This window comes from Miniopterus natalensis, chromosome 11 (genome assembly GCF_054644295.1).
Source record: "Miniopterus natalensis isolate mMinNat1 chromosome 11, mMinNat1.hap1, whole genome shotgun sequence".
Lineage (NCBI taxonomy): Eukaryota > Metazoa > Chordata > Mammalia > Chiroptera > Miniopteridae > Miniopterus > Miniopterus natalensis.
The window spans coordinates 41784948-41803974 of record NC_142091.1 but is presented as its reverse complement, the minus strand read 5'-3'; the positions used below and the strand labels follow the sequence as shown (position 1 = coordinate 41803974).

Here is a 19027-nt window from a genome sequence, read left to right as displayed (position 1 = left end):
TCTTTTCAGAATGACCTGCCCTAACTTATCTATAGAAAAACTGCCCGTACTATCACTGGCTGTTCATTTGCTATATTTTTCTTATTTTTACTCCCTAGTGTATAACATCTGTCTATAACCGCCTACCTCTTCTTCTTAAAAAGTGGTTCATGCAAGAATTCATCACTGTTTAGTTCACTGATGTGTCCTCAGCACCTAGAACAGTGCATCACACAGAAGCACAATGCACAATGTTTGATGAATATATAAAACTAGAAACTTCCCACTCCCCATCTCTCCATAGATGATTAGACTTTTTAAATCAGCTTTTCATCTTTTCTCCCGTTAATTAGTAGTTGTCTAATAGCTGAGAAGTGTTTACCTGCTAACACTCCTGTCCCACACAGAGCCTTCCAAGCCCTCGAACTCATTCCCCAGAGACACCTACAGAAGCAACAAACACCACGATAGAGATGACATTTGATCACCAACAATTTTATAACCACTTATAATTTAGACATCATGTTGATCTATTTATTTCTTTTTTTTTTAGTAGTTTATTTAAAAAATATATATATCTTTATTGATTTCAGAGAGAGGAAAGGAGAGGGAGAGAGAGACAGAAACATCAATGATGAGAGAGTCATTGATCAAGCCCACAACCCCGGCATGTGCCCAGACCAGGAATCGAACCCTGATCGCCTGGATCCTAGGTCGACGCTCAACCGCTGAGCCATGCCCGACCGGGTGATCTATTTTATTTCTTATAGAAATATTTTTGACAGGAGTACTCCCTTCTTGGATTAAGAAGTACAAATTGGTAGTCACAAAATAGTCACAAAAAAGTACAGCATAGGAAATATAGTGAATAATATTGTAATCATGTATGGTACAGGTGGGTACTTGAAATTCTGGGAGGGGGGTACTTTGTAAAATATATGATTGTCTAGCCACTATTTTGTACATCTGAAACTAATACAAAATGATATTGAATATCAACTGTAATTGAAAAGTAAAATAAAATAATAAAGAAAGGTAAATTAAAAAATAAAAAAAACAGGCTCTTTCCTTCAGAAGTATAAATAAAATCAATGAATTACAGAGGTCAAGGTCATTCTTTTAAAATAGGTGGAGTCGGTGGGAAACATATGTTCCTCAATGTTGTCAATCAGTGTTCTCTCCACTACTGCACAGCTTTAAAGAAAAACAGATGGAGGTTGAAAGAACTAGATTGATACCCAATGCTATTGGGGTGTTAAAACAAAAAAAGCAAGACCATCTGAATACTTCTGTGGAGTTTTGTGTCTGTAGATATTGGGCCTTTACCTTGGCCTGGACATAAGGCAATGTGTCCACAGTCACCTGAAGATTTGTGTTTTCAGGAGGAAGAGATATGTCATATACTCAGGATCACACACATGATGGAGACCTGAGAAACATAAGTTCCAATGAGGCATCTGTCATCATGAGAGAAGAGACTCAATATTAAGGAAGGTCATCCACTGGGGAGGTAAACTCTGTCTTGTTCCAAGCATAGTAAGTACTATTATGAGTTGAATTGTGTCCTCCTAAAAGATATTGAAGTCTAACCCTAGAATGTGTGAGTGTAACTTTATTCAGAAATAGTGTGTTTGTAGGTGAACATGTTAAAATGATATCATTAGGGTGGGCCTTAATCCAACATGGCTGGGTCCTTAGAGAAAGGGGACATTTGTGCACAGACATGCACACATGGAGAGTGCCATATGAATACAGGAGCGGAGATCTGGCTGATTCAACTATACAACAAGGAATGCCAAGAAATGCCAGCCAACTAGCAGAAGCCAGCAGAGAGGCATGGAACACATCTTACCCTCACAGCCCTGAGAGGTACCAACCCTGCCAAAATCATTGCTGTTATGTTTCCAGCCTCCAGAACTGTGACAATAAATTTCAGTTAAACCACCTCATTTGTAGTATGCTTTGTGTGGCAATCCTAGAAAACTAACACAAGTGCTTATTTTTCCTTTATTTATTGTATTCTATTATTGGAGAAGCATCATACCACTGAATCCCTCCCACTTAACACAGACAGACACACGCAGAGACAGACAGATAGAGACAAAATGTATTCTCTGTCTTGGGGATGGTACAATATAGGAGTTTTTACAGAGTAAGGTAAGGGCCAACTAGGTCCTGAGTTTTCCCTCTCACTATATCCTAATTGTTCTCACAGAGGCTTTCTGTATCTGTGCAGTGCAGACAAGAAAAACGAGTGTTTCCACAATGTTGAGAAAGTTCTATGAGGGGTTTAGCCAACATCCTTGAAACCTCTCCTGTACCCTGGGTCAGGAACTGCCAATGAGAAGGTGAACCTGTCCTTGGCACCCAGACTCCTGGGAACACCCCCCTTCCTCTGTATTCAGAGTCCTTTCTTCTCCTCACCTCCTTCTAGCCCAGGGTGTAACCTGCCCCACATTAATGAACCTCCCCCCAAGAGTTCTAGCTCTCAGGTCAATTTGTTTCAAAGAAGTCATTTGGTAACAGGAGCCATGTTCACAAAGCTGCCCCTAGTTCATCCCTGTCTCTCACAGTCGGTTCAGCAGAAAACCCTGCGGCACTCTCTTCACATCAGGTCCCATCCAGCTGAGTCTTCTACCTGGATTCCAGGAATAGTTTCCCCACCAGTCTTCCTGATACAGTCGCTGGTCTCACACAGTCTGCTCTCATCTCCGTTCACCATCAGGCAGAGGGAATTTTTAAAGCACATATTAACCTCGTCACTCCTCTGCTCAGGTGCACCCCTTCATTGAGCTGATCTCTATCACGGCCTAGTTAGGTCCACATTACACATCCCCTCCTATTGTCTCACCCTCTCAGCCCGCCTTCCCACCAACTCACATTCGCCATCTTAATGTTCCTTAATCACTCAGGACAAAAAAACATCATTTCCTTGAAGACTCTACTCAAAATCACCTCCTCACACTGAGACCTAACCTGAAATTTATTTAAATTTGCAAAGCCCTTAACCAGGGCTCTATGGATACCTGTCCTATGGTAGCCCGTTTGGTTTATTATTGTTGCTGTCTCTTTGTTTTACATTTATACCATAGCAATTCCCATCTTGTTTTATACCACCTTACTCTTACTGCTTGTTTACTTTCTCTTCCCATACCAAAATATCATTTTTTGTAGGTACTCAGTATTTATTGTACTTCAACAGAAGTTAATACAGTTTTCTTCTTATCACGGCTGTATGCATTTGGTCTTGTGAGTTTAATATTTTTAAAAATTCAAAATTTATAAAAACACATTTTCTCCTTTTGGGTGGGACCTGCAGTAGCCCATGAGAATTCAGTTAATACACATCAATGTTGACCTTGTCCGAGTATAAGACACGGACTCAGGATCTCTGAAAAGGGGGAGGGAAGGAAAGTATACATCACATCAGAATCTTTGTAACAGAGCGATGAAGGTGCTAACTGCTCAAAGGTGAGATTAAGACGGAGTTCCTTCTGAAAAATTACCAACTCCTTTTCTTAGCTCCATGCAAGGGAAAAGCGAGTAAAGGGTTAAGGTAGTAACAGTGGAAGGGTGTGTTTAATATGATGCAGAACATGTTCTAAATCAAGAGAGGACACGTGAAAGTCATGGGGTGCACTGAGATAAGAGTGAGCTGTGGCTCTCAGGGGAGAACAAATTCCCTGTTCCTGGACCTCCAGTGAGACAAGTGGCCACATGGGAGCTACAGAGATGGGCAGCAAACTGGTCATTCAGCTTCTCCCATGGGGCTGGCCAAAGGATGGCACATTTATCAGGAGTTTGTGTATGGCTTTGCAGAAGTCACCAAGACAAGAGTAAAAGGATCAGCAATAAGAAGATCTGCTCACACCCGGCAGGGATGGCTCAGTGGTTGAGTGTTGATCTATGAATCAGGAGGTCTGGGTTCAATTCTGGGGCAGGGCTCAGTCCCCAGTGAGGGATCGTGCAGGAGACAGCTGATTAATGACTTTCTCATCATTAATATTTCTGTCTCTCTCTCCCTCTCCCTTTGTCTCTCTGAAATCAATAAAAAAAAAAAAAAAAATTGAAAAAGAGGGTCTGCTCCCTGGCAGAGCCCCTAAATCCCATCTCTCCCACATGCATTCTGATAAGAGCTCTCACTTCTGCTGGCCTTCCACCAGGAGCTTGGGCTTTATGAAGAGGGAGAACAGGGCTTCATCTCACAGGCTTCACTAGAGAAAAGGAGGAAGGGATTTTCTATCTGGAAAAAAAACAACAAAAAAACCCTATTCTGGTTCACGTTGGCAAGGTAGAGAGTCAAAACTACAGAGTAGGAAAATGATGAGTGTAACTCAGCCTGGAAAAATAATGGTCCCTCCAAGAAACACATAAGACTCTTTGCTCTTTTAAACCTTCGTTCTATAAAAGTCACTCTTCCTCCAGACTCAGTGTTCCTCTTTTCTGCCACCTCAGCAGAGACACCTACAAGCAGAGCAGCTTCAGAACCGCAGTTAGAGGCATGACACTCCTTCAATCTGTTCCCCCAAAGCCTCCTGCGCCTTGTGCTCAGAAACTGTTCAACTCACCTTCAGGAGAAGTGCGGGAGTCTTAACTCAGTGGAGGAGATCAGCTGTAGGTCTGGCCAAGATTCACTCACCAAACAAATAGACCAGCTCTCCACAGAGAAGTTCCCCAAAAAGGGAGGAGTGAGAAATGAAAGTTAAGCTCATAGAAGCGGAAATGAAACTTAGGAAGCAGAATAGAAACTTAAGAACAATAACAATGGGAAGCCACCAAGGGGGAAATTAATGCTTCACTACGTTCTAGGACCTGAGCCAGGACCAGCCCTCAATCACTGTGTTTTTAATCTCTTTCTCAGATTATTCTAGCAAGAACATGTGAATAAGATGAATACGAAACCCTACCACACATTCTACAGCTTGCCTGAGTACTCAGAATTTCAACTCCATTGTGTAACTATTCGTGAAGCTTGTCCTAGATTCCTGCCCTAAACTACTTACTAGGGATAAAATCATGTTCCAGAAAGTGTGGGCACCTGCCCTTTGTCCTGCAGAGTGATGGGAGAGATAATCAGAGACAAAGCTCTATTAATTTGAGCTGAGAGGTAGCAGCTGTCCTGGTGAAAGATAAAAATGAAATTTTAGAAAAGAGCCTTTACTGTGAGCCTATTGAGAAAACTTTTCTACACCACCATTGAATCTTAGGAGTCCACCAGTTAGCTTCCAGTTTTTGTTCCTGACCTAGGCAGGCCAGTTGAGAAAGTCCTCCAGACATCATGTGGTACAACTGTGGCAGTGACAGTCACCAACAAGTAGGGGGCAGGAAGAGCGTGGAGGTTAACAGATGGTGCTCTTCAAGTGGAGTCTTTCTCTGGGTGACACTCACACCTCCATAATCTTCCTCTTTTCCCACTTCCCGTGGCAAACGTTTGGCCCTTTTTACACCATCAATCAAAAGCAGAACTGAAAAATTTTTTTAAATTAAAAATAACAATAAATTAAAAAGGAGGTACAACTAATGCATGGCATAGTTCTATAATAAAAATAGAATAACAATAAAATAAAAATAGGTAAAATTTTTTAAAAAGCAGAACTGAAACATTTCTATTTTCTCTACATGTTTTCATGCCCTGTTATCAATCTTGTTCTTCTGAGAACATGTTTCAGATGCTGCACCTACGGGCTGGTGGAAGCTCCAGACAAGGGCCCCTGACTGACAAGACTGCAGAGCCCTGCAGTCTTCACACATTAAATCATATGAGACATGAAAGGCGACTGAAAGGTCGATTTTTCCTAATTAAAGCACAGATATTTTGGTATTGTTTGTAACCGGCAGTTGAGTAAGCTAACTCTTTTTGATTCACATGCCTGTAAAGCAAGAACTGGAATTTATGTAAGCATAATTGCTTAGCCATATTGTCAGTTACAATTTCAAGGATATGAATGAAGTAATTTTTATTTTTTTACCATCCTCCCACCACCAAAGCTTTTGGCGAGTGTTTGCAAACTAACATCCTGTTTTCAGTGTTTTTGTGCTATTATTTTTGTTGTTGTCAATGTCTGTAATTTATTTACTTATTTAAATTTATCTTTACTGTTGAAAGTATGACAAATGTTCGCTTTTTTCCTCCATTGATCCCCTCCACCCCGCACCCCTCCTCCCAGGCCTTAACCACCCTATTGCCTGTGCCCATGGGTTATGCATATATGCATATAAGTTCTTAGGTTAATCCCTCCCCGCCTGCCCACTCACCCCTACCTCCCCTCTGAGATTTGTCAGTATGTTCTGTGCTTCTGTGTTTCTGGATCTATTAAGTTCTTCGGTTTATTTTGTTCATTAGATTCCACATGTGAGTGAGATAATGTGATACTTGCCTGTCTGACTGGCCTATTTCGCTTAGCATAATACTTTCCAAGTCCCGCCATGCTGTCTCATAGGGTAAGGGATCCTTCTTTTTTACAGCTGCATAGTATTCCATGATGTAAATGTGCGAGAAGATTCAAGGGTATGAATGAAGTTATTTCTAACAGCATATAAACTCATGATGCTTTGCAAGTGTTCAGATAATCACGTAAATTTTGCACTGATTGCATTCTGAGAGCTGGCATTTTCTCCTTTATCAGCTTTGTCATCGCATATACTATTATTGAGTATCCCACTTCATCTGGCCCTGCACCCAAGAGCAGTGAGATTTATGAAGGCAAGAAGGGACTTTCCTTATGTTATTTTTTATTGTGTCAGATTTATATATAAAATTTTGTATATGGGGATTGATATTTAAATAGAAACAAAGTTACATTGCTATGGATGTAATTTTAATGACATTAAGCATGCTGATGATAATCACAGTTTTTATCTATTGGTGGTGTCGCTGTCAAAATAATTGCTGTGTTCATAATCAAATTCTGGTATTGTTAGCATTTATGTAAACTCCTTTGATATATTTTAACCAACAATTCTTCTGATATTCTGTTCCTAAGATGTACTCAGACACTTACCTCAAAGCCTGTTGTTTTATCTACACCACTGCACTCTAACCACAGTACTTCTTGTGCCCTGTGTTGTTGTTTTTCAGTTCATTAGAGAAGGACTGGTTTTTCTTTTGTTTCTAAAAACTTGCACCACACTGGAAAAGGAAGGCTGACCTGGGCAACAAAACACTTACCTACACTATTGTTAAGAAATCCCCCAATTGTTACTTCTTACACTTACTGTATTCTTGGGAATGATAAATTTTTAAAGCAAGGCAAACAGAACTGAAATTAAAATTCAATTTCAATGACATATTTGCCACAAAAAAATGAAAAGAAAATTAGACCAGAAAGCTGTATAGAAACATTTGTTTTACAATCAGCTAAAATTTAAAGAAAGTTGTACTTCTTTCATCAAGTTATTTTATTTTTTAAAACAAAGCAAGGGTAATAATGTTGAAAGTAAACTAATAGGTATTCTTAAATCATTTATTTTAGTCACAGTGAAAGGGAAACCAAAAATGAATATACAGCATACTTATTACTCCTTATGTGCTAGAAATGACAGAAGTTATTCAAAGCATTCTATTGTTTAATTTTCACAATAATACATCAGGTAAATTTCATATATATATATTTTTACAAATGTGAAACTGAATCCTCTAGAATTTGCTTTACTTGATCAGGGCTGATATGTAGTAACACCAGAATTATAATAAAATTCTCACTGTCTCACACACACACACACACACACACACAGGCTTATGTGTCACTAGGAGAGCTGGAATAGTCTTGATAGCAGCACAGAGGTATCTGGGATCTGAAACATGAGACTTCAGTAAAAACCACCCTAGTGCTCCTATGAGCACAAACCTGCTTCATGAGACACTTTTCACAGCTTATATTCCTCAGTAATTAGTAGAGGAAATGTTTATTCAGTTGAGACACTTACATGTTATACACTTAATAGCAGTTTTCTTCTCACAGTGATCTTAACAATGGTGCTGTTTCATTACCAGGGTTATTTAAAGAAAATAACATCAGAGTTCAGGCATTCTACTCCAGGTTCACTGTGTGTATTTGGAGAGACTGGACTTGAACTCAGACACTGTGGACACAAAACTTCCACTCTTAGTACATATTATTTATGATATTTTCTCCTTCACACCTTGATAACTAATGAACTTCATGGGGTAAAGAGTAGTGCATGACCTCTACACAAGCTCTTCAGTAATATACAAAAGTTGTTGAAAAGCTTCCCTTCATGCTCTCAGTCAGAGGCAGAGGAAATGGGTTTGTAAAAATTGGTAGAGATGTTACCTTCATACATGTTTTTTTTTTTTTTTTTTATGATGCAATAGTCCTTTTCTTTGGGATTACAGAAAATGATAAATTAGGCTTCTCTGTTAATGCAAAGAAGATATTGGGGAAAATATGACATGAGGCAAATTGTACATCCTATTGATGAAGGAAGGCTGTTCAAATAGAAATAAAAAGGTAGCAAGGAAAAGATGGTGAGAATGGTGCAGGTTAGCTCAATGCATTAGACGCACCCAATAGGCGTGGGGGGGGGGTGAGAGGTTTAAGAGCTTGGAGGACACAGTGTCATGGGGGCAGTACATTTCATAGGATTGAAATACGGAAACATTTTCCCAGAAAAGGAACATGCAGAGAATTTATAGATGAGAAAACCATGGTTAGTGATGTTAAAAAATGAGACAGTGCCAGCATCGTACTCTAGGAAAACCCCAACACGATGGGGAGGAACAGCCAGGGTGAAGGTTAAGGTGGAGGGATCGGAGGAGGGAGAATCCACAAAAGCCTTGTAATTAGAATGATTCTCTAACCCTATAACCCAGTAGCCATTTTTAGGCTGATATCTAGAGCAAACATGTTGACGCTTGTTACCTCGTCTTACAAAATCCTTCCTATTGGAGTCAGGGGGGTTTTCTTCACATGCCCCCAAAACCCAGGCATATTTCCCTGACACATCTACCTCCCAGTAATGTTTCCCTGATGTCATAGGGCGTGATCCCAGGACACCATAATCCTCACAATCGCCTTTCTGATACAAATAAAGTGTTCTCAAATAAAAGGCAGGCCTCACTTGTTTCCAGTCCGCAGAAATGATAACATTTGCTTTATCCGTGGGAGGATCCAGGGTCACGTGTACTGTCGAAAAAACACAGGGTTGGGTGAGGAATATCATGCAGCTTTATTTGTGACATTGTAAGACAGATCTTGAGAATAGAATGAGTGGGAACCGGAAAGAACTTGGTTCGGTTCTTGAGGAGCAGCATAAAGCTGCAGAAATATAATATGTATGTGTGTATTGGGAAGGAAAACACGCATCTTAACACATTAGATCTAGTAGAAAGTATAAAATTCTAACAGAAGGTGAAGACAAGGAGGCTTCATGATACTGTGATTTCTCTTTACCCCAGTAGCGTCACTCATCTGTCAGCTCTGTAATGACAAAAATTGATAACATTAAATATAGGCAAAATAATCTATAATTAAAATCTATTTCTTTCCAATCAGGGAAAACTGGTGTCTACATAAGGTAGTACATGTAAGAATGAGAGGTGACCAAGACAGCTTCCTAATCCCTGTTGAATATGCCCAGAATACCCATCAGCACATAACACCCATCTTCCTTTGTCTCCTCTGTCCATATCTAGAAACTGAAATGTAACTCCCACCAAAACAAAATCCTCAGTCACCCACTTGCTCTAGCATTCCTCACCATTAAAGGCTGGCAGCACCTTGCTCAGGTAAGGATCTTGGAACACTCTCACTTGTTTCTTGGGGAGAGTTTTTGGCTTCTTCAGAGTGAAGGTCTTACTCCTAGGGATGACAAAAAAAATAAAAATAAAAATCCCCACACCTCTGAATTTTTGTTTCCCCAAAACCACTGATTTTTATCTATTCACCACTTTGAGCACTTGACACCCCTTCTATGGACCCCTGGGAAAGGAGAGAGTGGACTCCTGACCTTGAAGCCAAAAAGAAAGGTGCTCAGTCCACTTTCCCAGTTAACCAGTGTGTGCCCTTGGGAAGGCGTTGACCTCTCAGGAGTAGTTTATTCTTCTCAAAATGATAACTATCCTCTCCCTGTCTAAGTCCTAAAAATCATATGAAATTATATGCAATAATTGTTTTCTTTAAAGTGCACAATTTAATACCATGAAATAAATTAAAATGAGGAAAAGTTATGACTTCTCTATGGATGTAGATTCCTTGGAATATGATAAGAAAATGAAGTTGCAGAAAGTGGCTCCTGGTGGTTTGAGGTATATCAAGTGTGGGAATACTGCCTGGGGAAGACCAAGACCTTTAAACTCCACTTCCCAGCAGGGAGGCCTCCACAACAACATCTGAGATTTCATGTTCTCTGGGAAAAAATATAACACTTGAAAAAGAAGACATTATGAACACTATACTAGCAGTAGTCTGAAGAGACTGATGTAGGCAAGTAGGTGTCCAAATTTTAGGAACAAGATCATGCCCTTCCATCCTGGCTTCAAAAGTACATGACTAAAGTGGATCAGTTGTTTGCCCCAGAGTCAAAATATTCCTTGATATTCAAGTCCATTTTTGGAAAATACAGAGATGCATATAGAAGGACCTGGTCGTTTCTATTCCCAGAGCAGAAATTTAAATATAAAGGTGTTTCAAATTCTGGGTGCTTATGAGGTAAAAGAGACATGATATTCCCATGATAAATTCATCACCTATGAAATGAGGAAATCAGAGTTAGATACAGGCATGCTGAGTGAATAAAATTTATAGTCACATGGGTCTGATACTGCAATATCTTATCCTTAACTACTACTGACCCAAACTCTGCAACTTACCTCCAAGTAATTCCTTATCATAAAGTCTGGGTCACTCTAAACAGATATAGAACACTCAAACCATGGTATATGAACAGATATTTAAGATAAAACTATATCCAAAATTTTCTGCCCTGAACAATATTTTATTCTAATTAAGCAACAGGTAACTTTAAAAGCTTTAAACCACTTTTCACAGCACAAAAAAGCATTGCTGGTCTTCCACACGTACCTTTCGATAATGCCATTCACATCCTAGGGAGGAAAGAAAAAACAGTCAAAAAGTAATAAGCTCTCCTTACTTCCAAAGCTTCATCACATCCCTACACCCCCTGATCTGGTGGAAATAGAGGTTGTCCCAAGGTGAGAGTAAAAAAATAAAGACAAGACCCAGGTCAACCATTTCAGAAGACTCATTTAAAAGTTGTCAGTTTCCCTAAAATACAGAAAAAACTTTGACACTTGTGGAAGTGCAGCTTGAACTCCCAGTACCTGGATATGGGACATTTATGAGGAAAGCATGAGGCCGTGATATTTTCCCCATGTTTGTAAGGCTCCTCGTGAGATGATTTGAATAATTCATGGTTTGTGCATTTATTCAACGCAAATGTAAAGTGATGTACTAATACTTGTCAAGCATTATGCCATAATTGGAAGAATCAAAGATGAGTAGTTATAGTATTCCTCAAAAGTTTTCCTGGCTTATGTTGAGTGTACAAGCAAACACATGTATTAATGTAGGTGTTTCTCAAAGCTCTCCTCTTGTTTCACCCACTATCTATAATTGATCTTATCCACACCCTTAAAAACAACACTCACATAGGTGTAATTTATTTCCAAGTCTTTATATTTACTCAATTTTGTCTCTTAAATGCAGGTTAATATAATCCCTAGAAAAGAAGCCACAGGAACCAGTAATTTAGGATGTTTACTATGTTACTTACAATACAGCAAACAAATTACTTCTTCTTTTCTACACCTCTGTCCACATTACCTATATACACTCAATCACTGTTCTGAACACTACGATATTTACTGCATTTCAGTTTCTAGCAAGACAGTTTAGTTCATATCGTTAACTGTTTTTAGTCTTCTGAACTTTATCATCACAAGTTTATTTCTTTGAACAAATATGCACAAATAGATTTGGTCTTTATTTCAGAATAACTTTTTCCATGACACCAAAAACTAGGCCAGCCACTGGGTCTAGACACACACACACACACACACACACCACTTTACTCTCTGTATTAGGGCCTTTTTGTTGTATATGACAAAAAACAACAACAATTAAAAGTAGAAGAAGAGAAAAGAAATTTAGGGGACAGTTGTAACTTTAATCAAAGCTTAATTCTGAAGCTCAAACATTGTCATCAGGAACAGGTCTATTTCATTCTCCAAATTCTACTTCTTCCCTCTATATTGACTGTATCCTCAGTTCACGAAGGAAACATAAATCTCCCCATATAAATCCTCCCTCCAAAATAGAAGTTGTCTTTCCAGTTTTATCAAATAATTCTAAGGCCTGCATGGCATTGGCTTACATTGGATTAAGTACCCATATCAAAAGTATCACTGTGTTGTTGCTGAAATAACATAAAACAATGTTGGAGGCAAGTATCCATATTTTACCAGAATTAATTTAGTATCAGTCTTCAATAGATCATGATAAAACAGGATGCATATTTTAATTACAAGAGCAACCACCACAAAGTTAAAAAACAGTAAAATAAAATTTCATACTAGAAATATCTCTTTAACTCAAAAGAAGCCAGTCAATGAGAAAGAGAACAATGAAAATTGCAGGTGACTTACAGAAACTAACAACACAATTAAATTAAATAGAGCTACACTGACAATTGCATTAAATGTTATTTTTTAATCTACCAATTAAAGGCAGAGATTGTTGGAGTAGACAAAAAGCAATTTCAATTATTGCTATCTACAAGGGACACATTTTGGATTCAAAGACACGAATATGAAAAAAAGTAAAAAGAGCCTCTTGGTCAAAATGATGGACTAGGTAAATGTTGTGCTCATCTCCTCCCACATCAAAACTATAACTAAATTATAGAATAACCACCCTTGAGAACCACATGGTTACAAGTTGAACAGAACTCCTATAAGTAAGGATATAAAGAATAAGGTACCTGGACCCGGTAGGAGGGTTGGAGTCAAAACTGGCTGGTACCACACCCACGTGTAAAGATTAAGAAATAGAATCACTACTCAGTCTGAGGGGCAATCCAGCCCACCAATGTGGCAACAGCAATCAAGGCTCAACTACAACAAGAGAGCACACACAGCCCAAACAGTGGACACCCCTAGAGCACCTGGTTAAGATGAACACAAAAATTGCATCACTGGGCCCCCAAAGACACCTACTACATAAGGCCACTCTACTGAGACTGAGAGATGTGGCAGATATCGTGAATACATAAATATAAGAAGACAGCCAAAATGAGGAGACAAAGAAACATATCCCAAATGAAAGATCAAGACAAAATTACAGAAAAATGACTAAACAAAATGGAGGTGTGCAATCTACCAGATGCAGAATTCTAAACACTGGTTATAAGGATGCTCAATGAACTTAGAGGAAGAATAGATGATCTGACTGAAAACTTCAACAAAGAGACAGAAACCATGAAAAGGAGATAGAAAGCATAAAAAAAACTCAGTGAGAAATGAAAAATACAAAGAGAGAATCTGAAAAGCAGCAAGAGAAAAACAGTTAGTTACCTAGAAGGGGGCTTTCATAGACTACCAACTGATTTCTCAACCAAAACTTTGCAGGCCAGGAGGGAGTGGCATGAAATATTCAAAGTGATGAAAACCAAGGACCTGTACAACCTAGACTACTCTACCCAGCAAGGCTATTATTTAGAATTGAAGGAGATGTAAAGAGTTTCCCAGATAAGAAAAAGCTGGAAGTTCATCACCTCCAAACCATTTTTACTAGAAATGTTAAAGAGATTTAAGAAAAAGAAAAAATTATAAAAAATATAAATGAGAAATTATCACAATGTAGAAGACATAGCCAACATTATCAACCAGCTCGGCCTATCTGGCATCTATAGACCCTTTCACTCAATGAAAGCAAAATACACATTCTTTCCAAATTCATATAAAAATTTTGGACATACTATATTTTAGTCCATAAAGCAAGTGTCAATATATTTAAAAGATTGAAATAATAAAACATATGTGTTCTGATTAGAAAAGAATTAAATTGAAACTACACAGCAGAAGAAAAAGTAAAAAAATCACCTAGTGTCTGTAAATTAAACACAGTTTCAAATATTTCAAAGGTTAAGATAAAAATAAAAAAGAAAATTTGAAAATAAGTTGAATTGAATCAAAAGAACAAGTAAGTAATCCAAAAGTATGGAATATAGCTAAAACAATGCATTTGTATTGATAAGAAGTATAGCAAAAAAAAAAATTGTGTCAAATCAGTGTTCAAAATTCCCACTTTAAGAAACTAGAAAAAGAACAAATTAAACACAATGCACACAGACACATATATACACATACATACACTCATGCATGCATGTGCATTTACACATACACACAGAAAGAAAACTAAATAAATGAGAGCAGAAATGTGATATAGAAAGGTTAAAAATAAAGAAATCAATAAAACAATAAAGTTTATTCTTGAAAAATATCAATAAAAGTAGCCAAACATAAATAATTGTACAAAAAAAGCAAATCACCAAAATCAGGAATAAAAGAGGTGACATTACTATGAGTAGTGCAGAACTGAAAGAGATTCTAAAATATTATAATGATTAACTTCATGTTTACAAATCTGAGAACTTAAAATGGACAAATTTCAGCAAAAATGTATGTTACTAAAACCTGACTCCAGAAATGAAAAAATGCTAAGAAAACCTAATACAAATAAAAACAAAATATTTTAAACCTTTCCAAAAAGCAAGGCCCAGAATGAGATGGCTTCACTAGTGAATCTATTGAATAATTAAAGAATAAATAATACCGATCCTTCACAATTGTTTATTCAGAAAATACAAGAAAAGGAGAAAAATCTCAACTCTATGAAGAATAAACAAAGCAAAACAAAAACTCTTAGAACATGAACAGATATCTGAAATATGTTCTAGGCTAGATCACAGATATAGGGGCCTACAGAATATAATTGGACACAAAGGATCTTCCTTCCACAGCCAAATTTTTGCACTACAATTGATACATAAATAGAAATCAAATTTTCCCTTCTTTATTGTGCATTGAATTATTCCTATAAACTCTGAAACAGATGCAGGGAAGGGTTACTGCAAGACCAAAGGAAACTCAGTGTCACCACCACAAACAGCACAGCCACACAGCAGAGGAGGAAACTTAGCCTTCATTTTCTCAAGTTCAGATGCTGGGCCTTATTCCCAAGTATTACCTGCAGCATCTCTGCTGTGGACCCCTGCAAGCGATGCTCCAGATCTGAGATGAGATCTGTCAACAGCTGGCCCTCCTGGACCAGCTCACTCTCAGCCTGAGCCAAGTCCTTGAGATCATCTCTCTCCTCTTCCTCCAGCTTTTGCAGCTCCTTCTGCTCCTCAGTGTCCAGGATTCCTCTCAGATGTTCAAAATAATCCTGGACACGTTTTCTCTCTTTTTGTACTTGATTCTTCAGGAAAGGAAAAGAGAGAGAGGGACTCAGGTTATCAGATAGAGACTGGGAGCAACAAAAAGAAGTACTTGATTTGGAAGTTCTCACAAGAAAGGGGATGGAAACAGAGGAGCAATTCTCGGGGAGGCTGATTTTTCCTCTTCATCACATTCCTAAATAATGGCCTCCAATCTGCATCATTGAGGCCGGCCCTGAACCCAAACTGGACACCTGGGTGCTGGCGTAGCTCACATAGCTGCCCAGGGCAGTCATACCTCCCTGCATTACTCCTGACCCCACTCCCACCCTCTGCCTAATGTTGAACACCAGGGACAGAGCCATGAGCCACTGCTATTGTCTTCCCCTGGAAGAGTTAAATGCTCCAAATAATGACAGAAATGAACACAGAATTCACTACCCACCCTCACCAGAGAGTCTCTCTATGAGAATAACTAACCTACAAATATCTGTGTTAATTTGTGAGAGGTTCATTTTCAGCACCACCCCTATCTGGGAAAGAATACAGAATGGTTAATTAATGACTCAGGACACACAGACCCTCAGGAAACAAGGAGGAAGGGGGCTAAAACCCAAGGTCCTGTCCAGGTTTTTGTCTAATTCCCTCAGGAAGAGTTTCCTCCTACCTGTCGGAAATTACTCTCTTTTCTGATGTCAGATCCCCACTTCTTGGCTTTCTTCTGCTCCCCCCTCAGCCTGTCCAGATCCGCCTGGAGCTTCTCCTGTAAGAGAGGAATCACACCAGGGTAAAAAATGGGCTTTCTCGGCATCAGAAGAGAAGAATTCAGGCTGATCTCTGAAGAGACCAGAGTTTACAGGAACTGTGAAACAACAATGTATGACTTGAGTTCAGCTGGCGTGGCTCAGCGGTTGAGCATCGACATAAGATCCAGGAGATCTCAGTTCGATTCCTGGTCAGGGCACATGCCTGGGTTGCGGGCTCCATCCCCAGTGGGAGACGTGCAAGAGGCAGCCGATCAATTACTTTCTCATCATTGATGTTTCTAACTCTCTCTCCCTCTCCTTTCCTCTCTCTGAAATTAATATATATATACATATACATATATATATGTATATATATATGTATACATATACATATATATACATATATATATATATATATATATACATATATATATATATAAAAGAATGTATGACTTAAAAGAAATCTGATGTGGTGAATGTGTTCTTTAAGTCTCAGGTGATAGAATTCACCATTCCCATGTCAAGAAACCTGATCCTTTACTAAGGAAAGAACTTAGGTCTCAAGCCACCCAGCTGTCCAGTTACCCCTCCTGTTCAAAGGAGTAATGACAGATTGATTGGCTTGGGCACCAAACCTCTACCTATTAGCACCAGGTATAAAAATATCTACTTCTGGTTTAGAGTCTGCTCATCATTTATGTGGAATGCACAAAAATGTCCTGCAGGCCTTGGAAGGTGAGCATAGGAAGAAATGTGATCACAGGCCTCAGCCTATGGTGGAAAGGTAATTAGAGTCACATGCAAAGTTAAGATTTCCCATCAAGAATAATTTTCTGCCCTGTGTTTCCTCCATCCTGGTCTGTTACCTTGTAATGCTGGGCAGCTTCCTCCTTGATGAGTACTTTGTGACCTCGGTGCTCTTGAGACCGCTCACAAACGAAGCAAATCAACTTCCCATGCTCTTCACAGAAGAAATGGAGTTTCTCTCCATGGTGCACACAGAGATCTCTCTTTCGCTCCTCCTCTGTGCTCAGCTTGACTCTTTGAAGTGTCTCGACTATGTTAGACAATTTCCAACTAGGCTGCAGTTTCTCAGGCTGGTAAGTGATTCGGCACACAGGGCAGCTGCTCTCTCCTTCTTGGCGGATCATGGACTGCCTGCTGTTTGCAGTGATGCAGGCTTGGCAGAAGCTGTGCCCACAGCCCAGGCTCAGTGGTTCTGTCAGGAGCTCCAGGCAGATGGGGCAGGTCACCTCTTCCTTTATGTCCTCCAAGATTTCTGAAGCCATTGCAGCTGCTCCTCTGCTCCTATCTGTTCGTTTCTGAGGCTCCTCTTGGTCACAGATTCCTGACTGATGGGAAAGGTTAAAAGAGGGCAGAGTAAGAAAGGTAGGAATAAAATAATACTAACTGTGTAGAAATCAAGGAGGGGCCAGAAACAAATATTGAAGGACAAAAACAAAAACAAAAAAGGTAGAAAAACAAAAAAGGAGCTTGGTAAAAAGGACTTCTCATAACAATTTTAAATGCTTTTAGTTTATCTGACATGACAGATTTTACTTTTATCTGTGCAGTGTTTGTTATTGTTTTTTACTCTTACTGAACAGAAGGATGACCGGCGGCCTTTTATACCAAGATTCTTGTGTGACCCAATATCTCTCCCACTTCTTTCCTATGCCAAACACATCCTCAGTATAAAAGTATCAAACCACTTATGGGTCTGGGCTTTTATACCTGCTCTTCTGTCAACAGGCATTGCTAGCCCTGATATCAGTAGGACTCACTCTCATCCTTCAGTTGACTCTCTCCTTACATGTTCATTTATCAGAAAGATCTGCTCTGATTTGCTTGTTTACAATGTAACCATTGACATTGTTTGCTGTATGTTTGAAATGATTTCTCTTATTATTATAACATAATATGTGACAATGTGTTTGTGTAAATGGCTAGAGCAAACCCTTTACCAGATGTGTACATAAAGTTAGTGAGTCACTTACAAAGATCATTTATTTTCAATACAGAGTTGTGATGAACCTAATATATTCAGGGCACCCCTTCAGAGGTCTAATCCTACCTTACAGAGTTAATCAAAGATGAAACAGGTAACTTAGGTGATTCTGGGGAATCTTGTGTTGATAAATGGTAAAATTTCACTTTGGCCTAGAAATATTCCAAAGACACTGATAGAAGACTAAATGTGTGTACGTATGTGGATGGTGGGATGGAAGATACCATAAATATACTCATAGGATCGCGCAAGTTGCATATCTGAAAAAATAGGAATAGAGATAAAATGGATATAAATCTCAACTATTATGAAAGATCATTCACTATTTTCAATGACTATGAATTACATGCTATCAATTAAACTAATACCCATAAACACAAAGATGACTCTAAACAGAGTTTAAACCACTATGGCCCTGTCCTTCACCTGGGAAGTAGCAGTAAATTAAATCACCAGCCTCAAGCTGGTATGAAAAACACTATTAGAGAAGTGTGCATGTTGTTGGGGAATTCAAGTAATGGGGCAAATAAATGGTTGTCCAGCAATTCAAACTTGAAAATATAAGGGTTGAACTGAAAAGTGAAGAAAATGAAGGACAGAAGGCATACAGGAGAGAAAAGATTTATTAGGTAAAGGAAATGACCTGTTCATGGAAGATGTACCACCTTGTCTGAGATTGAAAATGACAGTGTGGCAGGTGTGAGAAAACTGGGAGGCCTTTGGTATCACATGAGCCTGAAGTGACCATGACATATGGCACTTTCCCAGTTATGCATCATTTAGGGACTCTTTTCCAGGAGCAAAAGAAATTATCCAAGTTTTCCACTCAGAGAACAGGGGGGGATATAATTAGCTTTGTCCTTGGTTCGTGGTATGT

At 38.9% G+C, this 19027-nt stretch overlaps 1 protein-coding gene across 1 annotated transcript; it reads right to left on the bottom strand.

The window, feature by feature from the left end:
• Nucleotides 1-8523: 8523 nt before the first annotated feature.
• LOC107538665 (E3 ubiquitin-protein ligase TRIM34-like) lies at nucleotides 8524-17488 on the bottom strand. The gene is given in 7 exon segments (XM_016214979.2): nucleotides 8524-9125; nucleotides 9393-9419; nucleotides 9700-9800; nucleotides 11022-11044; nucleotides 15207-15437; nucleotides 16064-16159; nucleotides 17009-17488. Coding segments are annotated over 7 exon segments (1491 nt in total). The 5' UTR covers nucleotides 17432-17488; the 3' UTR covers nucleotides 8524-8535.
• Nucleotides 17489-19027: the final 1539 nt, after the last annotated feature.